This window comes from Hyperoodon ampullatus, assembly GCF_949752795.1.
Source record: "Hyperoodon ampullatus genome assembly, chromosome: 16".
NCBI classification, from domain to species: domain Eukaryota; kingdom Metazoa; phylum Chordata; class Mammalia; order Artiodactyla; family Ziphiidae; genus Hyperoodon; species Hyperoodon ampullatus.
In genome coordinates this window covers 56,522,621-56,550,185 of record NC_136929.1, presented here as the reverse complement: position 1 = coordinate 56,550,185, position 27,565 = coordinate 56,522,621, and the positions used below count along the sequence as shown (strand labels likewise).

At 38.3% G+C, this 27,565-nt stretch overlaps 1 protein-coding gene across 3 annotated transcripts in view; it reads right to left on the bottom strand.

The window, feature by feature from the left end:
• GTF2F2 (general transcription factor IIF subunit 2) overlaps positions 1-27,565 on the bottom strand; it is a gene marked incomplete at its 5' end in the record, with an annotated part of 154,595 nt that overhangs the window by 22,331 nt on the left and 104,699 nt on the right. For all 3 annotated transcript variants that reach the window (XM_079722059.1, XM_079722061.1, XM_079722060.1), the window contains one exon: positions 7,958-8,057. In XM_079722059.1, the coding sequence (XP_079578185.1) occupies positions 7,958-8,057 (100 nt within the window). The remainder of the gene's footprint in view (positions 1-7,957; positions 8,058-27,565) is intronic.

The window sequence follows — 27,565 nt, the reverse complement described above, 5'->3', positions numbered from 1 at the left end:
TGTAAATTGTTAAAAAATGTACTTCTGTATTAATATGCACAGTTATCTTTATAAAGCATACAAGAAAAATTTAAAGAGATGAAATAAAAACATTTTAGGAATAAGTTTTAATTTAATTCGTCAAAATTACAAAACACTTTTTTTTGTTTTGCTCTCATAATACAGTGGATCCGTCTTCATGTTCTGGATGCTTAGTCTTTAAATGAATTGCAAACTGCGATGGCTTTGAACCAGCAACAGCTAATACACCTTACGGTATAACACAAAGGTCAAGGGTCACTATGTCAAATTATTTCCAATAAGCCTTCAGCTCCCAGCCTTGGTGGCGGTGGTGGCGACAGCAGGGGACTGTAGGCCACACTTCCGAGACCCCCCTGCCAGCCTGTTCTCAGCTGGGGCTCTGCCAATGGAAGAAGGAAGCAGGAGGAAGGGCGGTTTTCTTCTCTTGTGCTGTGGAAGCACCTCTGGAAGCGGCAGCTTCCTCATCTCTGGCAACCTCAGCCCTTCCATTTTTGTTATTCCATTCTGTAAACCATTTGTAACCAGTTTCCTACTTTAAGTCCCTTTCGGCTTGAAATATCTGGAGTTGTTTCTGTGTCCATGATAGACACTAACTGAATCATCATTAAAGACAGGGGATCACAAGCCATATTTAGAATGATAATTTCCTTTTCGGGAGGGCCAAGTTCTTGTCAGATTTGATCACGTCATCACTGTTTCTACCTCACAAAGTTACTGATAAAAGAGATTTTTTTTTTTGGCCGTGCCACACCGCTCACGGGATCTTAGTTCCCCGACCTGGGATCGAACCTTGGGTGCACAGCAGTGAAAGTACCGAGTCTTAACCAGTGGACCACCAGGGAATTCCAAGAGATCGTTTTAGAAGAGAAGTGTCAGTTTTGCCACTTTCATGTTGATATATATTTGCTTCATTAGTATTATCTTTAATCTACAGTTTCTTTGTTGGAATCTTTTTAAGCCATTTATTCACCTTTTGAGATTGTATTTAGTTAATAATAGATACTATAATCTGTAAATCCTTAAATTTAGCACCAAACCTAAAATGCTGAAAACAAAAGCGTGAGGCGCTGAAAGCACCAATGCCAACCCCTCTGTGTTGTACTATTTCTTTCTCTCTTTCTTTCTTTTTTTTTGGCCACACCATGTGGCATGCGGGATCTTAGTTCCCCGATCAGGGATCGAAACTGTGTCCCCTGCAATGGAAGCTTGGAGTCTTAACCACTGGACCGCCAGGGAAGTCCTTGTGTTGTACCACTTCTACTCTTCTAATGAAAAATGACTGATTAGCACAGGGACTGCATAAAGGTACCAAGGTCAATACACATTGTAAATATTTTTAGAGCTCAATTTCTTTCCTTTATTAGGTAAAAACCAAGAAAAATATAAGTTCCAAACTCACCCCCTCCCCCAATGGGCCCTCTTGTAAATCCTATTTTGACAGCCATTATTTTTCACAGTTTGTTTTTGCTACATGAAAGGATGAGGGATGGGGAATGTGATGTTCAAATGTTTACAAAATGCAGGATTAAACAAATTCCTAGAGGTTCCCAACTTTAGTATATTAAATGCAGTGTCAATATTGAAGGGGAAGGATATAATCAGAATCTACAAGTTCTTTTAACACACAATTCTTTTTACACAACTGTTTTTTTCAAGGAGATTCTCATAACATTAGTGTTTCAAAAAACTTTCCCTGGAAAAAGTTTCAGAAACTTAATGATGATCTAATAAGGCAGAGGAAAGGCCACGAAGGGAGAAACCTGACAGGTCACATCCTAGTAAAGGGTGAGTTTTCATGGCCAAGCTTTCAAGTAAGGACTATTCTAAGAGATAATGCTACTAATATAATTCTTTTTGGCTCCCAAAATGCTTTCTGAATGACAAGAATGGTAGGTATCGTATCCCAGATAGTTTGTGAACCAAAGAGATAAATTTGAATTTAATGCTTAGAAAAGCTCTATGTACAAAGTAGGAATTCAAATATTTGGAGATGATCATATATACCAAATGTAAATTTACCTAGGTGTCATAGGTGAGTGAAAATGTTTCTGGGGGTAAATGCAAAGTGGTTTCTTTCTGATCAAATGTATGTATGGATATTCTTTTACAAATACATATGCCATTTCCACCCCCTTTAAAATTTTTTGTACAAAAATTTCCCCCCTTATTTCTATCCTGAAAATTGCATTAAAAAACCTCAACTGTTAAAATGAAATACTGGGCTTCATGTTTATATAGCACCACCTGGCAAAAGTTTGAGAACATTTCAACCTCATATTGAATTTAAAACTGAACATCATAAACACACCTAAGGAGACAAAAGACCTGTATGCAGAAAACTGTAAGACACTGATGAAAGAAATTAAAGATGATACAAACAGATGGAAACAGATATACCATGCTCTTGGATTGGAAGAAACAACATTGTGAAAATGACTATACTACCCAGAGCAATCTACAGATTCAATGCAATCCCTATCAAACTACCAATGGCATTTTTTCACAGAAGTAGAACAAAAAATTTCACAATTTGTATGGAAACCCAAAAGACCTCGAATAGCCAAAGCAATCTTGAGAAAGAAAAACAGAGCTGGAGGAATCAGGTTCCCAGACTTCAGACTATACTACAAAGCTACAGTAATCAAGACAGTATGGTACTGGCACAAAACCAGAAATATACATCAACAGAATAGGATAGAAAGCCCAGAGATAAACCCACACACCAACGGTCACCTTATCTTTGATAAAGGAGACAAGAATATACAATGGAGAAAAGACAGCCTCTTCAATAAATGGTGCTGGGAAAACTGGACAGCTATATGTAAAAGAATGAAATTAGAACACTCCCCAGCACCATACACAAAAATAAACTCAAAATGGATTAAAGATCTAAATGGAAGGCCAGACACTATAAAACTCTTAGAGGAAAACACAGGCAGAACACTCTTTGACATAAATCACAGCAAGATCCTTTTTGACCCACCTCCTAGAGAAATGGAAATAAAAACAAAAATAAACAAATGGGACCTAATGAAGCTTAAAAGCTTTTGCACAGGGGCTTCCCTGGTGGCGCAGTGGTTCATAGTCCGCCTGCCGATGCAGGGGACACGGGTTCGTGCCCCGGTCTGGGAAGATCCCACATGCCGCAGAGCGGCTAGGCCCGTGAGCCATGGCCGCTGGGCCTGTGCATCCGGAGCCTGTGCTCCGCAACGGGAGAGGCCACAACAGTGAGAGGCCTGCGTACCGCCAAAAAAAAAAAAAAAAAAAAAAAGCGCTTTTGCACAGCAAAGGAAACCAAAAACAAGATGAAAAGACAACCCTCAGAATGTGAAAAAATACTTGCAAATGAAGCAACTGACAAAGGATTAATCTCCAAAATTTACAAGTAGCTCATGCAGCTCAGTGTCAAAAAAACAAACAACCCAATCCAAAAATGGGCAGAAGACCTAAATAGATATACTCTGAGAAAACCATAATTCAAAAAAAGTCATGTACCACAATGTTCATTGCAGCTCTATTTACAATAGCCAGGACATGGAAGCAACCTAAGTGTCCATCGACAGATGAATGGATAAAGAAGATGTGGCACATATATACAATGGAATACTATCCAGCCATAAGAAGAAACGAAATTGAGTTATTTGTACTGAGGTGGATGGACCTAGAGTCTGTCATACAGAGTGAAGTAAGTCAGAAAGAGAAAACCAAATACCATATGCTAACACATATATACAGAATCTTAAAAAAACAAAGGTTCTGAAGAACCTAGGGGCAGGACAGGAATAAAGACGCAGACGTAGAGAAGGGACTTGAAGGCACGGGGAAGGGGAAGGGTAAGCTGGGACGAAGTGAGAGAGTGGCATGGACATATATACACTACCAAATGTAAAACAGATAGCTAGTGGGAAGCAGCCGCATAGCACAGGGAGATCAGCTCAGTGCTTTGTGACCACCTAGAGGGGTGGGATTGGGAAGGTGGGAGGGAGACGCAAGAGGGAGGAGATATGGGGATATATGTATATGTATAGCTGATTCACTCTGGTATAAAGCAGAAACTAACACACCATTGTAACGCAATTATACTCCAATAAAGATGTTTAAAAAAACCACAAAAAACTGAATATCTTAGTACTTTCCCTGGTGGCGCAGTGGTTAAGAATCCACCTGCCAATGCCGGGGACACGGGTTCGAGCCCTGGTCGGGGAAGATCCCACATGCCATGGAGCAACTAAGCCCGTGCACCACAACTACTGAGTCTGCGTGCCACAACTACTGAAGCCCGCGCACCTAGAGCCCGTCTTCTGCAACAAGAGAAGCCACTGCAACGAGAAGCCCATGCATCGCAATGAAGAGTAGCCCCCGCTCACCACAACTAGAGGAAGCCCGCGCGCAGCAACAAAGACCCAACGCAGCCAAAAATAAATTAATTAATTAAAAATTTTTTAAATAAATAAATAAAATTGAACATCTTGATTACATAACCTCTAAGTCATTCTTGTTGAATGAACCACATTGATGTTTCTCAATCACTTAAAAATAATGTTCCTGACAACAATAACAAAAGTTTTATACTCTTCTTACAGTTGGCATTACAATACTGAATATCCTTTTAAAAGCTATGCAGATGCCTTCACCCATTTTGATACACTCCCATGGAAAAAATTCACTAAACATTCAAATAACATAATGTGGTAAGTTACAGTCAATCTTTGTTAATCAAAGATTACTATATGACTCATCACTGTAATTACATTAATATTAACGACTCATTCACACTATGACAACCTTAACAAAGGCTGTTACCATGAACTGAAATGTCACTTAATGTTAAAAAGAGTCTTTAAAGTGGATGTGATAGCTTTTTAAAATTTTTTTAAAAATAGATCTGTATTGGAGTATAATTGCTTCACAATACCGTGTTAGTTTCTGTTGCACAACAAAGCGAATCAGCCATATGCATACACTTGTCCCCATATCCCCTCCCTCTTGAGATGTGATAGCTTTATATCCTAATGAGTGGTTTAGAATATACAATATATTTGTATTTATTTTAGCAGTAGAAAGAAAGCAATGAAAAACATTCTAAAAATGACATTTGGAATGTATCTTCTATACCTGACAGGTATATATAGTGCCAATGTCACTCTGTATATGAATTAGATAGAGGTCAGAGCTTTAATACTAGCAAAGGTGCCAGCTTTGACTGACCTCAGAGAGATTTTCCTTTTGCCTCAGAAATGATGGTATGTGGTAGTATAACAAGAGTGACCCTTATAATGGAATTTAAGAAAAAACAACTATAATATACAAATGTGGACTCACTAGGTCAAAGGAAATATAGATTATGCCCCAACTGGGTCTGAAAGGCATGACCAGAGAAATTGAAAGAAGTGGTAGCTCCGTGAAGACAGGAATTTTATCTATTTGGTTCACCAAGAGCAGATATCTCAGGCACAAAGCACGCATTAAGAAAATATTATTTTTGTTGACAGAAGACAAATCTTAGATAACTGTGGTAGGACATTGTCATGGCTAAGTACTAACACTCTTCCCTAGCTTTCTTCCCTTTCCCATCCCAACAGAAAAGTTTTACTGCCCACTGTAACAATTCAGACAATACGTGCTCACTGTGACAATTCCAACAATTCAAAAAAGATTTCATAAAGAGGAAAATTAGGATAAAATCACTCTAGAGCCTACCATCAAAAAATAACAACTTAAAGTACTGAACTAATCCTTATTTTGGGACAAGTGTTTCTGACCTTTTCCTATCTTAACCAATAGGGAGAAACACTACTGCATATACATCTTTGGCCACTTGTCTTACTATGATAAATTCTTAGATACAAGACTGCTAGATCAAAGGATGTATCCTTTTATAGTGCTTCTGACACAAATTACCAAACTTCTCTCCAGAAAGGCTATATCTTTTTATAGCCTATGGAAGGTGTGGTCTTTCTTGTCCTCACTGCAATAAAAACTTACACAAGAGTAGAAACGGGTATACAGAAGCCTGACCCATAAGTGGAGAAAAAAGCATAGTCAGGGGCTACAGGAGAAGCATATTAATGAAGAAGAGAGGCAAAGACAAGTAAGACCTATCCTATGTTATTTCTCTATTTCCACTTGGCTCCAGAAGGTTGTATGTATTCCCATCTAAGAGTAGAAAAGACTAGAATAGAAGAGGACAAAGAAGGAGACTTCTACTTACTTGTCTCAATCAACAGACATCATAAAAATACCTCTCGGATTATCTTATGTTTGTCCACACTTAGCTTGCCTATCCTCTTTTTTAGTTTACTTTTCCCCTGACACATAACCAGAGGCTATAAAACGGAAGCCTGCATGGACGCAGCTGAATTGTGACTTGCTTGACTAAATCCACACAGTGTAGCAATTTTTAACATCTGAATGTCTTTAGAAGGGGCACATACACTCCAGTTCATCAGTCTCTACCATTTACCTTCTTAAATTTCAGCATCCCACCCAGAGAGATGCCTGCTTCGTCCTGGAGGCACTTGCAGTTGCTACCTTTCACATAAAATAACTGAAAGAAATTCAAGTATCATAAAGCAGTGGTTTGGCAGATACTATCTGCGTCACTGAATAAGCCTGGAACTTAAGGCCAGTCTTAAAGAGTGTTTATGTCTTCCTAAACTCAGTATCAAGGGGAATCTTAAGCAACAAAGTAGGACACAGGTTATCAACTCTTAATTGCTACTTGACTTAACTTAGGCTTCCTTTTATTTTCAGAAAATCATCACATTTCTCCTGATACTGCAGGTACTTCAAGACCCAGAACCCTTAGCCCTTTTAGCACTGCTAATGATGTGCAACAACACAGCACAGTGGTTCATTAAGAGTAAGGCTCCTACTCACAGGCACAGAAAACAAACTTATGGTCACCAAAGAGGAAGTAGGGGGAGGGATAAATCAGGAGTATGGGACTGACAGATACACACTACTATATATAAAACAGACACCCAGCAAGGACCTACTGTATAGCACAGGGAACTATATTCAGTATCTTGTAATAACCTACAATGCGCATAACTGCATCACTTTGCTGGACACCTGAAACTAATGCAATATTATAAATCACCTATACTTCAATTAAAAAAAAAAAAAAGTAAGGCTCTTAAAACAGACTATCTGATTCAACACCTGGACTGGCTAATTACTGGCTGTGGACCTCAAGTAAGCTAACCTCTCTGTGCCTCAGTTATTTCATCTGTAAAATAAGGATAGTAGCAGTAGTTACAATAGTAAGAACAGTGCCTGGCACAAAGTACACATAATATGTATACATGTGTGTATACTATTTTTATACACACAGAAAATACATACTGTGTGTGTATATATATATATGCTGTGTATATATATATATAATAAATATAGTATATATGATATACTTCAATAAAAAAAGGTTTAAATACACACACACACACACACACACACACACACAGAGGCAGTCCTTGCTTTGAATGGTAGTGTGAGGCTGTAAAAATGCCCATAAAAGCTGAAACTACGCAAAGCAATCTTAATAATCAATGGGAAAAATTATCATTGTTTCATGACCTTTAAATTTTTTTGTCAAAACATTAAAAACTCCCGGTTATAAAGGTATTGAGAAAAAACAGCAAAACTAGTATTTATTAAGGACACTAAAACATTAGAAACATTGAAAAATGAAGTGTTTGATTTCTTTGAAAAACTTTTCAGGAGTCATTTGAAGAGTGGTTGCCTTCTTCTCATCGTATGATTTAGGATACACAGTGAACATCTTTTCTATGCTTGGCAAACTGTTATCTTCCTCACTAAGTCTAGATAACTCAAGCGCCTGACAGCAAGGTATGTGACTACTGAGGTGCTTTCAAAACCTAAGAGTCTGTGATATTAAAGACAGAACAGAGTGAAGAAAGACATGAAGACTTACATTGTATTGATGATTAGCAACAGGTTTGTAATTGGTTGTCACAACTTTGTCTAGTTGCTGTGATAGCCTTACAGGTTTGGAAGATTCTTCTATTTGTAATCTGAAAAACAGAAGGCATTATTAACAAACTTACTTGTTTACTGGAGTGAAACCTGAAGAGTTATTCCTGTAATTCTTCAAGACTAATACTTAATATATAAAGAAGATACATCAGTCTTAATACTTCAAAAACACACTGAATATGAAAATAATGTAGAAACCAGACCATCAGCTAAACATACAAACCATGTCATTTAATTCTACAACTTCCTTCTAAACCTATACTTTACAGTCAAGCTTCAAGTTTTAAAACAAAGAAGCTAATCAGTTTTAAATTTCTGGAAAATAATTTGCATGTAAAAATGAATTATCTTAAGTTATATGGTCTAAAACTAATCAAGGTATTAATCCAAAACTTCTATTCATTTGATGAGATAAAAATATGATAAAAAGATGACACATCAGCACTCAGGATCTAGTGGCTAGTAGCTGCTTTACTGGACAATGCATATAAATAACATTTCCATCATCACAGAAATTTCTATTGGACAGCATTGGTTGTCCAACTGTAGGACTCCATCCATCTAAATTAAAATATAATTAAAAATATCACTTTTGGAAAAAGAGCCATAAAATAAACCTATGACACTAGGTATAGCATATTATAAATATATATATTCAAATAGCAATCTGAGGAGATTTTGTTTTGGACTAAATATTACCATACCCAGTGACTCACATTCAATGATTTACTTCTTATTTTAAAAATTAATTCTTTGGTATATGAGCACAGTAAATCTAAAAAATGTTTTAAGGGGGAAAATGGTGTAGCTTTCAAAATGACTATTTTTTTTTTTATCAAAGTGACTATTTTTTAAAGGACAAAAGGTACCACTGTACCTCTATACTTCTCATCAGCAAGATATCAGAATACAAGAATACATTTGAAGTACTATAGAAAAAAAATTGCCAACCATGTCTAGCTAAATTATAATTGAAGAGTAAGAGTGAAATAAAAGTATTTTTGTACAAAAACAAAGTTTATCATTCACAGATCCTCACTGAGAGAACTACTCAAGGATTCATTTTAGCACAAAGTAAAATGAACCCAAAAGGAACTAGTGAGATGCAATGGTCACAGCAAAGAAACTGAGAACCATGTTAGAAAATTACCTACTTGATACGGACAAAAAAAAGAAGGTGGGTTTTTAAAGAAAATGGAACTTAACATGAAAGAATGGGAAAAAAGAGATCAGAATGAATGCATTTAAGATTTCCATATGCTTTCTAAATTTTCTGCAATAAGCATCTATCACTATCATAATCAGAAAAGGAAGTATACTTTCTTAAAGGAAAAAGAAAAATCATGTCTTAGTTTGAAAGCCTTAAAAATGTTGGTCATTTAAAAATAATACATGTTGAACATCATATTACTTTCTTTTAATGGGACTTTAAATTCTTTGGTTCAACAGAACAGGAACTAAAAATTTTCATTTAAAATTCCTTCAAAAGAGAAAAACAAATACTGTATGCTAACACATATATATGGAACCTAAAAAAAAAAAGGTTCTAAAGAACCTAAGGGCAAGACAGGAATAAAGATGCAGACGTAGAGAATGGACTTGAGGACACAGGGAGTAGGAAGGGTAAGCTGTGACAAAGTGAGAGAGTGGCATGGACATATATACACTACCAAATGTAAAATAGATAGCTAGTGGGAAGCAGCTGCATAGCACAGGGAGATCAGCTTGGTGCTATGTGACCACCTAGAGGGGTGGGATAGGGAGGGTGGGAGGGAGATGCAAGAGGGAGGGGATATGGGGATATATATATATGTATAGCTGATTCACCTTGTTATAAAGCAGAAACTAACACACCACTGTAAAGCAATTATACTCCAATAAAGACTTTAAAAAAATAAAAGTCCTTCAAAGGCACAACTTGCAGTATAAAAGGTACCTGCTTTTATAACATTCTTATTATTTAGTTACTTGGTTGGAGTTATTTCTCTGTTTATTTCTTCCTATTTTTAGGGATATAATACCAAATTCCTCAGAAGATATTAAATATCTACCAATTGCTTTTTTAATTTGAAAGCTATAAATACTACAGGTTTTATTTTTAACTATGATCCCCAAATTGAGTATAGACATTTCTGTATTAAAATATAAATATTTTAATTCTTCCAATTATTCATAAATCCATATATATCCTTTAAATCCATAAATTCATTATTTTATGAAGTTAAAAAAAGTACTTTAGAAATGTCTTTAGAAACTTACTGTATATGTAACCATAAATCATATGTAGTTTGTTACTTTGCTTTCATGGGCCAAATATACTTTCTATGAACCAGGAAGAAGGCACTAGCTAGAGATCTAGAAGGGAGATGTCCACCCAAAGATGGCCTTGGGCTAACAATCCTTCAATGGCCTCTTAACTGTTCTTGGGTGACACATAAGCTCCTTTACATGACTGCATGTCCCTCTGGGATCAAGTCCCTGATATCCCTCCAGCTTAATCCACTGTTCTCCCACATCTGCATCCCCATGGCTACAGCTGTGCCATGACCAGACTTTAGAAGGAGCCTCTTACAGGCAATCATCCAGCAAATGATTACTGGGTGCCTCTCTCTGAAGAAAAGGCTTGATTAGTGGAAGACAAACAAACGCTTATCTATAACTGATTATCTGCAGGACTGAAGAGGGACAGGGGGTTGATATTATGATAACTGACTGCGTGCTGCTATGAAGTAAAGATTAACTCCAAGATGTGCACTTGAGGGTTAGCTGGAGCACGGCAATCCTAGCTTGTAAGAGGTGAGGCGAAAAAGACTGGGCAGAAATCACTCCTCCAAGCTGAGAAGATGTCTCAAAGTGACTAGGAGATAAGCGTTTAGAGAGAAAAGAATGATTGAAGACAGATATAGGAACGTTTACAAAGAGGTAGAACTAAGCATGTGTATGTAACTCCTTGAAAAAAGGGGGAAAAAAAAAAAACATAACCAAGTGGCAACCTGTCTCTGAACACCTCTCTGTGCTCTAACCTTAGCCCCATCCCCTTAATGCAATCAGTTCTCAGGGGTCTGGCCTCTCTAAATGGTAATCTACGTGTTATGCTGCCACTAAATTATCTTTCCTGCTTCAATCACCTCACTCCACAATTTGATCTTATGAGACATTCAAGGAGGGAGGCATGCGCTAGCTTCTTCCTTCTACATTAAATGATTGTTCCCATTACTTCACAATTTGAAAATTCCTTGGGGTTTCAGTTTGTTCAGGTAAGTGCATTTTTATAAACGGCAGCTTATTCTTGTCATGCTCTTACACCAGAATTTATTTTCAGCCACTGCATCCTAATTCAGGTTCATGTGGCATACTTCCCTTTCAATTCCAATACAAAAGTTCTAAAAGCCAATTTCATCATCCGTAGAGTGTCATGCCATTTTTATCCTCAAAGTATTTAATCTTTTAAATATATAAAGGAAAACACTGAATTAACTTTTAAAAAAATAAAAAGCTCACATTAAAATTTAACCTTTTTATTATACATTTAAAAGGTCAACTCTAAGGGTTTTGTTTTAATTATAAGAGGATATCTTTATGATTCAAAACTCAAAAGGTGGGACTTCCCTGGTGGCGCAGTGGTTAAGAATCCGCCTGCCAATGCAGCAGACACGGGTTCGAGCCCTGGTCCTGGAAGATCCCACATGCCGCGGAGCAACTAAGCCCGTGCACCACAACTACTGAGCCTGCGCTCTAGAGCCCGTGCACCACAACTACTGAGCCTGCGCTCTAGAGCCCGTGCGCCACAACTACTGAAGCCCGTGAGCCTAGAGCCCGTGCTCCACAACAAGAGAAGCCACAGCAATGAGAAGCCCACACACCGCAACGAAGAGTAGCCCCTGCTCACCGCAACTAGAGAAAGCCCACACGCAGCAAGGAAGACCCAACGCGGCCATAAATAAATAAGTAGGTTAAAACAAAACAAAACAAAACACCTCAAAAGGTTAATCTATGGACTGAAAATATAACATATTCTTAAAGAACTAAATCTTAAAATACTTTAATTAACCTGAATAGTTTAAAATAATTTATTAGGGTTCTTTACTTAACATTAAATTAATTCATTTAACATTACCTCATGAAGCGTCAGAACAATTTGCAATTCCACTTCATCACTGAACAAAGCACCAAATTAAACATCACTGACCTCAACATGCCTTCAAAGTCAAAATGAGGTTTAAAACTAGGCTTGTACAAAGTAATATAATTTGGAAATATTTGGTTTGTACAGCTGAACAGCAAACTACATACAGAGGTTTTATGCTGGACTGGGAGGAAGCTAAAAGTTTTACTGTTCCAACCATTTAAAAAATTGGGTCTTAACTTTTTCAGAAAATTTAAAAACATGGTGTTATTTTCAAGAAGTAATAGAAAAATATTACTATGTGATCATTTAGACACAGCTAGGCCCTGTTTTACAAACCATTAAAAAAAATACATGTTGCTAATTATTACCACCATTTCAGGACAATTTAGAATACACATTCACATTCTTAGAAGACTAGGACTCAATGAATTACCAGTCTTTCTAAAATTATTATTTAAAGAGTCAGTTTTACCTCTCATTTTTTCCCATCAAAGAAAAAGCTCAAGGGCTACATGACCCAAGAGCTTAAACACTAATAAAATGACAACTATAATAAATAACAGACATTTAAAGCACTTAGTATGTTACTAGAAACTGTGTTAAAAGCTTTACCTACATCTTCTCAATGTTGCTTTTTCCTTATAGAAGGCAAAACAGAACTGGAACTCAGATCTTTTTTTTTTAACCCAAAGGTTCAAGCAATTAATCTATACAGTCCCTAAAAGGCCATGTAATAGAATAACATCTCTAATTAAAAGCTTATTGAGTTTACATCAAAATAAGTACTTCTCTTATAATAACTATAAATGGAATATAACCTTTAAAAATTGTGAATCACTTTGTTGTACACCCGAAACTTACATAATATTGTATGTCAATTATATCTCAAAAAACACTTAATTCTCCTTGATGCTCAACAACCTGCCTTCAACTGGCCTAATTCCACACACACACAGAGAGAGAGAGAGAGAGAGAGAGAAAGAAGAGCACATTCTCCTTTATAACACTGAAAAAAATATCCCTATTAAGTCAATGTCACTAGTCACTAGGCTATAATCATGGTGCATAATCACCCTTATTAAAGTTACTTAAAGATCTTCATTATACTTTATTAAGATTTATGCACTACAGTGGGAATTCAATTCTCAAATTATTTAGTATATTTTGAAAATATAAAATTCATTTAAAAAAAGTAACATAAACATCCCCAAATATTTTAAAGTATGAACATTGGTAAGATCTAACAAAACAGAAAAAAGCCAAATTCTACTGCTCTAAGCTGTTGGCAGATTGGGGAAGAGAAGTCTACAAATTTTAGTCAACAGATCTTTTGTTTACCTCACTGCTACATATAATGCTTCTTATGTAAAAGTAACTCAAAAATATTGGCTAAGCAAATGAACAAATGACCTTTATTGGACACCTTTTTTAGATCACAAAGGCTGAATCCCATATTAACAAATTTCCCAATAATGCCTGATTTTATACATATAGACTATTCTCCTGCCTAAGCAAAATACCTTAAGTAATATTGCCTTGCTAATCTGGTTATTAACTACAGAGTTAAACAACTACAAAAACAAGGAATGACAAATGTTTCCATCAGCAGCTGCCAATGTAGGAGTCATTTTATAATGTAAATATCATTATTTTAGCAATTCATCTATCCTTTGTGCTCTAGCTGCGTTTGACTGCAATTTATTCTATTCTTAAAATGACAGGTTTCCAAAAAAAAAATGACAGGTTTCACAAAAGAAGGTAAATTTTCTTAAGATGCTGATTTCATTTTTGAAAGGGAGAGAGTAAAGCAGTGAAGGAGGTAAACAGTGCCTCCCAAGGGGGAGAAGGAAGCTGATGTTTGCCGGGTGAGAGAGAAGAGTCTCTGGGCAAGGAGAAGCAGGAACAGCCCGGAGCGCTGGGACTGCCTGTGAAAACACCCACTAAGTCAGATAACAAAAACAAGTTTCAGAAGAAGGCCCAGCTTGGGAGCAGGTGGACAGAAGGCTGGGAGAAAGGCCAGGTGAGGGGATAACCAGGTGTATGCTGAGCTGATTTACTAACACAAAAAGGTTCTGATGATGCCTAGTTTTAAGACAGTACATTTATAGGAAGCTTCAATAGGACAGAGAGCTTCTCAGAGGAACAGTAATAGTAACACATTTTAGTCTATTAGAATGTGGATTTGAAAAAATTTTAGCACTTGCAGTTGACGACTAATCAAATATACCCTTATCTGGCAGAACTACTAGAAGGATTACAGACAGTAAATATTAAAATTAAGTATCTCTTAGAAATATTTGTTAATTATTTGTAAGCTTCATGAAAACAGGGACCTTGCTCATATCCCTACGGCCTAGAATGGGCATGTGATATAAACATGGTAAGTGAGGAAAAAAAGGATGAGAAGAAGAAAGGTTTTAGGCTGCATTTAATCAGAGGTGGTAATTTGGATGTAAAATCATAAGACTTACAGTGATATATGCTAACATTTAGATCTGGCATTTAAGAGAAGAGACTGTAAAATATATTCAGGTTTAATGTTCACTCTGTAGGAAACACCCAATAAAGGGAAAAACTCCATTATCTGCTTGCACTGTCCAATACAGTAGCCACTAGCAACATGCAACTCTTTAAATTAATTTAAATTAAAATCTCAGTTCCTTAGGCACACCAGCCACATTAAGTGTTCAACAGCCACATGTGGCTACCATACTAGACAATACAGATATAGAACACTTCTATCATTGCAGAAAGTTCTACTGGAGAGTGCAAGAGAATCACAAACGCAAATGTCTACAGGGGCCTGTCAAGTAAAGGAGAAAGTAACAGGGAGAGGTGAGGGTTGTGGTGAACTGGAAACAGAGCACAAGCTCCACCCCAAGTGGGCAACTAGTCCTCAGCACCAGGTTACTCTGCAGGAGCGTAAGACTGCTATTACAAGATTGCCTAATTATTCAAGAAAATGCAGAGTCAGATTTTTATGTGAAATCATTCATTAGACACTGCCAACTAATTCAATTTTTAAAAAAGGGCAATCCTCCTCCCCCAAAACAAAACAAAACCCCCCATAAAACCAAAAAACACATACACTAGGAATACCAGGCCTCCGGTTAGCAGTCCTCTGATCCATATACCTATATCCCAGGGGTTTTGTTTTTTGTTTTAAGCAAAGCAGCAGCAAAGATCTAAGAATTATAACTAGAACTAAGAAAGCCAGGACACAAGTGCGTCATAAACACTGGCATCAAAACTACACAATTTTGTTGAAGGACCCGCAATTCCCTGCACCTCCAATCCCACGCTGCCATCCTGAGATCCATGAGCTGGCTGATGGACTCTCCCAGATTGCTCTTAGGAGAGGGCATTTTAGCTCATGCTCAAACAGTCAAAAAATATCTCCTATATAAGACAGAATTTTGATCATTTTTGGCTTTTTATAAAACTAGCAATTTCATATGATTCAACCTAACAGCTCCCTCTTTTTCTCCTTCTCCCTATGATTGTTTTTTTAAATTTTATTGAAGTATAGTTGATTTACAATGTTGTGTTAACTTCTGTTGTACAGCAAAGTGACTCAGTCACAGATATATATACATATATATTCTTTTTCAGATTCTTTTCCATGATGCTTTATCACAGGATACTGACTACAGTTCCCTGTGCTACCCAGTAGGACCTTGTTGCTTATCCATCCTGTATATACTAGTTGGCATCTGCTGACCCCCAACCCCCAATCCTCCCCCCGCCCGCAACCCCTCACAGGCAACCACAAGTCTGTTCTCTAGGTCGGTGAGTCCTAACAGTTCCCTCTTAATGAAAGACTTAACACTGAATTGAATTCTTCTACATGAGAGTAATATAATTCAAACCACTAATTAAGTCCCAGCGTGAGGGTGACTTGCCCATGATCATACAGCTTGTCAGAAAGGGAAAAAAATTCAAGATTCCTTGTCCAGTGCTCTTATATCACTGCATCTTAAACATAATGAAGCAATCCAGATGTCTTTTCAAGTTGGTAAACATATACTATCCCAATTTAAAATATTTATAGCTATTTAAGAAAATATATTATGTCTAAAACGTGTCCATTACATTAGCTAGCAAGTTGTTCGGAAGGGACCTACATCTGGTGAGGGAAACGATAATTCACAATGCACCTTGTTTTCTCCGAGATTCATTAGAAACAACAGCCATCCGCAAGTTTCTGGTATGTGTCGGGTAAGGTAAAATAAATGACAGTGTAATGAAGACATTTTATGTGTCTTAGTTTAATTTTTGCCTAATTTTTTGTTTTTCACCAAAACACTGTAAGACTGTCAATCAAATTTTCACTTCTCCAGGCAGAGCATATATCACCAACATTCAGAGAGTATCTATTTACTTAATCTGTTAGCTAAACAACACAATCTCCACTCAACAGTCCAAAATATAAATATCTTACCTGATGGCCAGAACATTTTTACTACCTTATGTAGTTTCCTTTTCTCTCATAGTCCTTCCTTATGTAATCTACTTATTATCGTGAACTTGAAGGCACCTTCAGTGGATCCCTTTAGCCTAAGCAGTAGCATTACTTCCCAGTCACCAGTGCTCTGGTTGCGTGCCAGTACTACAGATGTCCAAATGGGAGGAAGTGGGTCAGGAAGACGGCACATGCAACTGGTTCTTAGGAGTCTGGGAAGCAACAAGGTACCTAAGGTTTGCACTGCCTGGAGTTTTTGTTCAAATAATTATAAACTTTGGTCACTTGAAATGTTTTCTTTGCAATGTGTTTTTTCTTTAGTCCAAGTAAGGCATGACTTCTTATATCATCTCATGAAAGCAAATTGTTTTTTACCTTAGAAAGTTGTGATTTCAGTGTAAGAGTGTGTGTGACAGGGAAGGGGAAAAAGAAGGGGGGGCAGGGGAAGGGGGTGGGCAGAAGGAAGCAAGAGCATTTGATGTAAGAAACCCTTTACTGCTTATGCTTTTCCTGTTAATCAAATACCCTAGTCAATATTTTGGTACAGGCGCGAAGCAGAAACACATGAGGAAAAAAGTTCAGCTAATCAGGGACCATTTATTGTTTCTCAATACATGTCCAAGTAGCTACTCTTTTTTTTTTTTTTTTTTTTTTTTTTGCAGTACGCGGGCCTCTCACTGTTGTGGCCTCTCCCGTTGCGGAGCACAGGCTCCGGACGTGCAGGCCCAGCGGCCATGGCCCACAGGCCCAGCCGCTCCACGGCATGTGGGATCTTCCCGGACCGGGGCACAAACCCGTGTCCCCTGCATCGGCAGGCGGACTCTCAACGACTGCGCCACCAGGGAAGCCCAAGTAGCTACTCTTTTTATGCTAGAAATGAAATTACCCTAAACGCCAATGGATGATGAATGACAAAAATACTTGTTTCATTTTTAAGAACTTTTCATTTTATTTCCCTTCTCCATACTCCAAGAAAAGTAAAAAGCCTAAATAATTTGGTATGATTCCCAGGGGTGGCGGGTAAAAGCTTATCTATCAAAAGGACTAGGGGGCTTCCCTGGTGGCGCAGTGGTTGAGAGTCCGCCTGCCGATGCAGGGGACACGGGTTCGTGCCCCGGTCTGGGAAGATCCCACATGCCGCGGAGCGGCTGGGCCCGTGAGCCATGGCCACTGAGCCTGTGCTCCGGAGCCTGTGCTCCGCAAGGGGAGAGGCCACAACAGTGAGAGGCCCGCCTACCGCAAAAAAAAAAAAAAAAAAACAAAACAAAAGGACTAGGAACCATATTTATAACTCAATACAGTCGGGTCCTCCATGTGTGAGGATGCAAAACACATGGATAACAAGGTCCAGCTGTATTATGCCATTTTACATAAGGAACTTGCACATCTGTGAATTTTGGTGTCTGCAGGGGGTCCTGGAACCAATGTCCCATGGATACCCAGGAATGACTATTTTCAAAAAGGCAACAAAGAAATACCTTTTGTATTCAGATTCATGGGGATAATTTCCCATTTAAAAAAAAAATCAGAGATTAAGCAAACCTATGGCACACAGAACAACTCTGAACAATGCTTAGTTTAGAAAGAATATACCATATAATGGTATGGCAGGGTCTGAACCCAGACTCCAGTTTTAAGGTCCAGTTCTACTATTAGGTGTTACCTTGGTCAAGTTAGTCAATCTCTTCAACACCTTGGTGCTCTCATGGGAAAAAATGAGAATTATAACAACAGAAATAAGTGAGATAATCTTTACAAAACATTTAATAAATGGCCTGTCCCATGGTACGCATTCAGTACATTTTATTATTATTTTACTTACTATAATCACTTCAGTAGCCACACTAAACAGAAATGTATGGAAGTTATTTGAATAAACATAACTTTTAATAATTATCTGCTTCACTAATTAGATTTATGGAATCTGTGTTCACCTTTTACCCTGATGGGGGATATCTGGCTACATCAGATAAAAAGCACTTTCTTTGATCTCCTTTGACATTTTCAAGGATAAGAAAATTTCTTTCCAAATGCCATTCAGCTGCAGGTAAAATGTGTAATGCTCATGGAAGTGCTAATTAGAACTAATTATAATTTAACCACAGCAATAGGGTAGCTTACAGTTTGGGGTAACTGTTCATATATCAGATTTTTAAAATTTACTGAATTTCAGATGTAGTCAAAATATTTTTGGAGTTAATCCTTAGGGCACTCAAATCAATCTCTCATATATGACCTTCAACCATTAGTGACCAGAACATGAGTTTGAGTTTAACAACAAAGTAGAAAAATGCATTTGAGCAGACCATCTTCCTAAGTTACGCAGATACCTCACAACCATTTTAAAACTAAATATTAGTTTCAAAATTATCTTTCCCCATCTTCCTCATCATATTAAAGCATGATTCAAGGAGGTTATGTGAATATTTTTCTTCCCAGGAGACAGGGTCACCTCCAGACAAACTGCATAGTGGGTGTACCTGAATGAAGTAACTGTTTTATTCCTCTCCTTCCCTTGATTGTGGATATCTATTTCACTTAGGTGAGTGGCCCTATTTTTCCACCTCCTGGACCTTTTTAGTCCTTGATTTTCTCTAGGTTTCTCTAGGATCCCTTGATTTTCTCTAGTTTTTCTAAATAGCTCTAGATTATTCCATATACATTATTCTACCTCATCGGCCAAAGAGGCTAATGCCTGCAGGAAACATTAAACAATAATATTTGGGCCCCTTTCTGCCCATAATCGCTAAGGAGTAGTTTAGGATTTTATATCCAACATTTATCCACACTGACCCGCGTACACTTCTGTGTGAGGCAGATCCATTTAGATGGTGTTCAGAGATCTTCCTGACATCACCGTTTCACTCATGCCACTCAGATTTCACCACCCATCTCTTCTCCCAGATTATTTTCATCAACAGGAGGTGGGTGTTGCCTAAGTACTAATTCTAGGGGCTGCTGCTGCCTGAACTCTCCTGCCTGGCTCAGGAACTGACTCCCGCCTTCTGTTTCCTTGTGCAGTCCCCATGAGCAACAAGAGCCCACAGAATCCCACAGGGATGTGTGACTCAGAGGACGACGGGATGAGAGAATTGCGGGCCAAACAGTCACTGTGGCAGCTCAGCGTGGTGTACTGGGGGTTGCCAAGCCCTTGAATAGTCTCGAATCACATCATACACATCTTGTTAAAAACACTTTAATAATCAAGTGTTTAATAAACAGAATGCAAAAGCCTTTTCTTTTCATCAAGGATTGAAATTTATTCATTAATTTAAAGTTGAATTTGGTTTTGAGAGCTTAAGTCTCACACAGGTTCTACCTTTTTTTTTTTTTTTTTTTTTTTTTTTTTTTTTGCGGTTCGCGGGCCTCTCACTGTTGTGGCCTCTCCCGTTGCGGAGCACAGGCTCCGGACGCGCAGGCTCAGCGGCCATAGCTCACGGGCCCAGCCGCTCCGCGGCATGTGAGATCCTCCTGGACCGGGGCATGAACCCATGTCCCCTGCATTGGCAAGCGCACTCTCAACTGCTGTGCCACCAGGGAAGCCCCCAGGTTCTACCTTTGTGGATAAAATTCTTTAAAAATTAAAAAGAGAAACTGCTAGAAATTACCATTAATATAATAAAATTAACTCCGTTTCATAGTAGAAACACTAATGCTCAAATGTTCACCACATTAATAAAGTGCTGAGAGCAGTTATTACACTAAGGTTTTCTATTTTCACAATTTTGTCAGTTCATGTTGCCAGCCCTCTCAAGAGATATTCAATCCCCACTTTTTTAAGCTCCTAAAACCTATCCACTGACTGATAAATAGGCTTCTGGTTTGGTATCATGTGGTGGGGAATTGTGAACACTGACATGACCTGGCTAACATGCAAGTTTTCTCTTATACAGAGCCTATGGATAGATTTATTAAGAACTGAGGGACTTCCCTGGTGGCACAGTGGTTAGGAATCCGCCTGCCAATGCAGGGGACACAGGTTTGAGCCCTGGTCCAGGAAGATCCCACATGCCGCAGAGCAACTAAGCCCGTGCGCCACAACTACTGAGCCTGTGCTCTAGAGCCCGTGAGCCACTACTGAGCCCATGTGCCACAACTACTGAAGCCCACGCACCTAGAGCCTGTGCTCCGCAACAAGAGAAGCCACTGCAATGAGAAGCCCGCGCACCGCAACAAAGAGTAGCTCCCCCCTCCCCCAGGGCTTCCCTGGTGGCGCAGTGGTTAAGGATCCACCTGCCGATGCAGAGGACACGAGTTTGAGCACTGGTCTGGGAGGATCCCACGTGCCGTGGAGCAACTGGGCCCGTGAGCCACAACTACTGAGCCTGCGCGTCTGGAGCTTGTGCTCCACAACAAGAGAGGCCGCGACAGTGAGAGGCCCGCGCACTGTGATGAAGAGTGGCCCCCGCTTTCACAACTAGAGAAAGCCCTAGCACAGAAACGAAGACCCAACACAGCCAAAAATAAATTAATTAATTAATAAACTCCTACCCCCAACATCTTAAAAAAAAAAAAACCTATCAGAAAAACAGAAGTGCAGGAACTGGTCAAGACTAAATGTGAAACAGTATCCCCATTCTTTAAAAAAAAAAAAAAAAAAAAAAAAGAGTAGCCCCCGCTCGCTGCAACTAGGGAAAGGCTGCACGCAACAATGAAGACCCAATGGAGCCAAAAATAAATAAACAAATACTTACTAAAAAAAAAAAAGAATATATCATTTTATGAGTTTAATAAAATAATTTTTCTTGCTATTAGTAGAGGGAAGAAGGCAATATAGAAATGCTTCAGTCTGCTTTTTCTAAATATATAAAACACTACCTGGTTCAATTCAAATCTAGGTTTTTTATAGCTGGTCTTAGTACAAAGACAATAAATTTACCATATAGGAAAACGGTTTCTAAACAAGATGTGGGCAAAAACAGTATTGATGCTTTATGGATTTATACTCTATGTCATTTTACTTGTATTACTAGCTCATTTAAAAGTAGCTTTACCGGGCTTCCCTGGTGGCGCAGTGGTTGAGAGTCCGCCTGCCGATGCAGGGGACATGGGTTCGTGCCCCGGTCCAGGAAGATCCCACATGCTGCGGAGCGGCTAGGCCCATGAGCCATGGCCACTGAGCCTGCACGTCTGGAGCCTGTGCTCCACAACGGGAGAGGCCACAACAGTGAGAGGCCCGCGTACCGCAAAAAAAAAAAAAAAAAAAAAAAAAAAAAAGTAGCTTTACCTTTTAGTCACTTATTTTATAGCCTATAACTCCTATAAAACATTAGGGATATCAGGCTATTCTTCATGTAGCTCTGGTTAGTCATAGAATGACTACTATTATGGGCCCCAAACAAATGTATAAAAACATTTCCTGCATCATCAACATGCACGGATGATACAAGTTATTACACAGGCTACTTATATGGACAAAATCCACTTTATTTTGCTAATGTGTTGATATGATGATCTGGGTCATTAATCTTTGTAAATGTTGCTTTGGTAGACATCCTGAATGAGGCTGAATAGCAGTAAGAAAGCATAAACTCCTACATTATTTTTTCCAGTTGTGGTAATGGTTTCATACCAAGCTATTTCACCCAGTTCCTTCTAGTGTTACTAGCTAAAGGTGAGGGCAAAATCTGTGTCCGTGGAACAATCCAAGGTAACATGCTCAAATAGCAACTGACCATACAACCTTGGTCTCCTCGTGAATCCATTCAGTAACTGAGTTAGGCAGGAAAAGGTGAAAAAAATATGTATGTATGTATATGTACATATATATATTTGAATAAACACATTCTAAAATATGCCCATGTTTCTTCAGGTTCAATATTCAGAGCCAAGAAAGAAATTAGTAAGGATTTGAGCTTGCTGCATTTTTATACAGATCAAAACGACATTATAGATGACTAAAGGGAAGTGGGCATCTGTGGGTTTCACTCACTCATTCGCAAGGTAGGGGTTAAAGTATAGAGAGTGTTTGATAAAAGCAATTTAGGTGTGAAATGAACTTGGTGGTTTAAAGTGAGCTTTTACATATTTTAAAACAGATGGTACAGCAATAATTTTTTATCATTTAAGATGAGATCAGATTTTTTAAACTGTGAACTCTATCACAACAAACAGGCTACACCGTCTTCTCCAAATAATGTATATTAGAGAATGTGTATTTTCTGCAAGGTACATGTTTAGGCTATGTGAAATCTGAAGAAAACACATTTTAAAAGTGAAAATAGATTTACGTAACTTAGTTTCAGTGGTGACTGAAGGAACTTAGAGTGGGTGTGTAGGAAGGGTAATATTCGAATGAGGTAATGCAGTTCAAAGAAGCTGACCTAACAGAAATCAGACAATAAAAGACTGGAAAAATTACTGTGAGAAGTACTTTCCAATTTTCACATTTATTATACTGTAGCTTGAATTCTTATAACCAGAATTATTTAAAATGGTTTTAAAGCTAAGCATCCAAGATTATCAAGCAGCCCCAACTGCTAACCTCTGATCACTTTCTTTTACTCCTAAAAATATTTAGGTTAGGGATTTAATAAGCTGCTTATGATGATAGATGCAATGTTTCTCTAGCCAGTCCCTGTGATATATACTGCAAGTATGAATCATTTTTCCAAATTAAAATGTCTATGAGCCTGTGACTACGTGATGGGTGCCAAGAGAATACAACAGTGGAATCAAACAACTTCTATTCAGCAAATTTAAAAATACCATTCTGCAAATTTCCAGTTGCCTCTGAGTAGAAATCAGAAATATTAGCCGCGTACCATGTCAAACTGTAAGAAGCGACCCAGGCATACATGAACCAAGACACTGTTGCTATGGTGACTAAGCAAATACAGCAAATGGCTACTTCATTAGTGACTCCATGAAACTATAAATGCTGGAATAATAGATGGGAAATATCTGGCAGGATGTGGCCATCAATGTGGGCTGGAATTCAGAGGGAATTTCTGAAAAAATGAGGTAAATTTTAATATGCTGTTTTAGCAACCTTTGAAAAATTAAAAAGTGAGATTAATTAGCACCAAATGAAGCCGGGGGTAAAATCAGAGGAGTGGTTAGGTTCAAGAGAGAGTGCTGTGTTTAGGACCAGCTGCTGTGGTACTGATACTGAAGAGTGAGAGACCCTTAGACCATCATTTAGGACGGCAAAGGGAGGAAGAAGGACTCCCTATTGACTCACTGCTTCAGACTTTCCATTGTGAATGGGGTTCCAGGCCATATGGTCTCACTTTCTCCCTATCAAGAACATTAATAGAGGGAGGAGAAAGAATATTTTTGCCTGTGTTTCAACTTTGAAGAGTTTAAACTTTACGTTCAAGAATGAAAATAAAAGCTGGACATGAACTTTCTGTAACACAGTTACAAAAGATTAATGCTAGAATTAGATTTATCTCAAAGAATTTAAATTATCCTGCATTCCACATACTCTTACTTAATCTTATAAAAACAAAGGCTGGAAACGAAAAAAACCCAAATGTTTTTGTCTTTTCCTCATGAATTTACATGGCCTCTAAGAACTTTTAACTGCCACTGTATAGGAACTAACTAAAGACATGTTTATATTTTAGTATCTTCTAAATTCTAGTGATATAAGTAATATGTTATATTAATATATCATATTATGTTTGTTACATAAATGATGTTAGTTATATCCTGATCTTTATTTTAAATTAAAACATTTTTATTGAAGTATAGTTGATGTACAATATTACGTAAGCTACAGGTATACGATATAGTGATTCACAATTTTTAAAGGCTATACTCCATTTATAGTTATTAGAAAATGCTGGGTATATTCCCCTTGTCGTACAACATATCCTTGCAGCTTATTTTATACCTAATAGTTTGTATCTCTTACTCTCCTACCCCTATATTGACCCTCTCCCTCTCCCTTTCCCCACAAGTAACCACTAGGTTTGTTCTCTGTATCTGTAAGTATGCTTCTTTTTTGTTATATTCACTAGTTTGTCGTAATTTTTAGCTTCCACATGTAAGTGACATCATACAGTCTTTCTCTATCTGACTTATTTCACTTAGCATAATGCCCTCCAAGTCCTTCCAAGTTGCTGCAAATGGCGAATTTTCATTTTTTTTATGGCTGACTTCCAATAAATACTAGGCAATGCTATGCTTATTTTTATCCTTGTTTTGATTGGTGTAAACATCAAAGTGTAAAAGCCACACTTACTAGATACACCTCAATTTATCCTCCCAGATTTCGATTAGGACTTTCTAATCCTGTCCTATTTAGCCCAGTGACTTGTGCACACCACACCACACCACACTCTGCCCTTACTTTCTACTTGAATGGGTTTTTCATCAGCATTGCTCAAGACACACAAATTAGATTGGAATCACCTTTTTATGACAAACTGAGCTATCAGGAATCAGTTGTTAAAGCACGGGAACTACAGCAAAGGATTCACTGTAAAATGAAGATGAATTCTGGCAGCGATATGGAGAATGAAGCAGGGTAAGGAGAGACTGGTGTCAGGGAGAACAATAAACAAGAGATGAAGAGAAGTTACACAGTACCAGTGAGTGGAAGGGCAGAGCAGCATGTGAGTACAGTAAGTGTACATATGATACTGAATTCAAGAGGGTTCTGCAGGGCCTCCCTGGTGGTGCAGTGGTTGAGAATCCGCCTGCCAATGCAGGGGACATGGGTTCGATCCCTGGTCCGGGAAGATCCCACATGCCGCAGAGCAACTAAGACCGTGGACCACAACTACTGAGCCTGTGCTCTAGAGCCCGCGAGCCACAACTGCTGAGCCCACGTGCTGCAACTACTGAAGCCCACGTGCCTAGAGCCCGTGCTCCACAACGAGAGAAGCCACCGCAGTGAGAAGCCCGCGCACCGCAACGAAGAGTAGCCCCCGCTCACCGCAACCAGAGAAAGCTCCGTGCGCACAAAGACCCAACACAGCCAAAAATAAATAAATAAAATAAATAAATTAAAAAAAAAAAAAAGAGGGTTCTGCAGACCTAACATACCTAGGCCCAGTGTCAGGTACTGGAGGAGAAACAAATATGAAAAAGCTACCAGCTGCTGGAGGAGTAGGCAAGACAGGCTGCTACCCAAACAAAACAGCCTCTAGAACTTCTGAGGATCCGCTGGCATTTGCCACCTTCTTTTCTATTCTTACTCCTCCTTTTCTGCCTGGCAAACTCCTTCCTGGGTCATCGCCTCTCCAGCAAAGCCAGCCCTTAGTCCGGAGGCGGCTGCTCCGTCTCCCATGTTCTTTACTCATGGCTCACATACTGGAGGGTAACAGTATTCCCATAGGCACCTGCGAGGTGAGTGCTGACAGCATTGTACTAAAGAAGGAAAAGCAATCCAGTGTTACTCAATTACATTCCGCCTAATACATTCAGAGTGTCTATTACCTGTCAGGGACCAAGGTAACTACTGATCTGCACTCCTTTTCAAGTTCATTAGCGAAAACTGTAATAGAAATCTTCAGTGAAAGCAAATGAAGGCAAGACTATCAAAGAAGAAACCTGACTCAAGCAAAGGTTCTGTGATACTGTTTTTTAAAACAGTTTTATTGAGGTGTAACTGACATACAATAGACTGCACATACTTTACGTGCACAATTTGATAAGTTGTCACATACGTACATACCTGTGAAACCATGCAATACTTGTTTCAGAAAAACCACCCAGCCTTACAACCTAGGCTCCTCCATGCTGAGATTTGTATTCCCCGTGGAGGAATCAATAAACTCAAACTGAATTTTTTTTTTTAAGCTACTGTCTATTTCTGATCAATAATCTCAGGAACTTAAGGACACAGAAGTTTTATTTTGTACTTTTAATATAATGATAACTATGGATATATATATTTATATAAAACTCTTCTAAATTTCATATGCTAATGAAATGTCAGTATACGTTTGCAGGCAACATAACTATATACTTTAAAAAAAGAGAAACAGGGCTTCCCTGGTGGCGCAGTGGTTAAGAATCCGCCTGCCAATGCAGGGGACATGGGTGTGAGCCCTGGTCCGGGAAGATCCCACATGCCACAGAGCAACTAAGCCCCTGCGCCACAGCTACTGAGCCTGCACTCTAGAGCCCACGAGCCACAACTACTGAGCCCATGTGCCACAACTACTGAGCCTGCACTCCAGAGCCTACGCGCCTAGAGCCCGTGTTTCACAAGAGAAGCCATCACAGTGAGAAGCCAGTGCACCGCAACAAAGAGTAGCCCCCGTTCACCGCAATTAGAGAAAGCCCGCGCGCGGCAATCAAGACCCAACGCAGCCAAAGATAAATAAATAAAATAAATTTATATAAAAAAAGAAACAACTGAACAATGATAGACTAGAAATAGTGCAAATATACAAAAGTAGCTTTCTTATATTCTAGCTATATAATATTTTTAAGGGAAAGCAGTTACAATAGCAACAAAAATATAAATACACAGGGCAACCCTTACCAAAAATGTTCAACTCTATATGAAGAAAACTACACATTGTTACTAAAAATATAAAGAAGGCTTGAATAAATGGAGAAAACAACTGCATTTCTGAATAGGAAGATTAAATATGCTAAGAAGCTGATTCTTCCCAAACAATTTTATAGGTTTAAAATACAAATTTACTGGAATTTTTTGAATTTGGAAAAAAAAACTGTTCTAAAATTGACACGGAAGACTGAACAGGTAAAAAGAATTAAGAAAAACATTTTCAGGGACCTAATTAAATTTAAAAGCTTTTGCACAGCAAAGGAAACCGTAAACAAAACAAAAAGACAACCTACAGACTGGGAGAATATGTTTGCAAACAATGTAATGAACAAGGGATTAATTTCTAAAATATACAAACAGCTCATACAGCTTAATATCAAAAAAATAAACAACCCAATCAAAAAATGGGCAGAACATCTAAACAGGTATTTCTCCAAAGAAGAAATACAGATGGCCAACGGGCACATGAAAAGATGCTCAA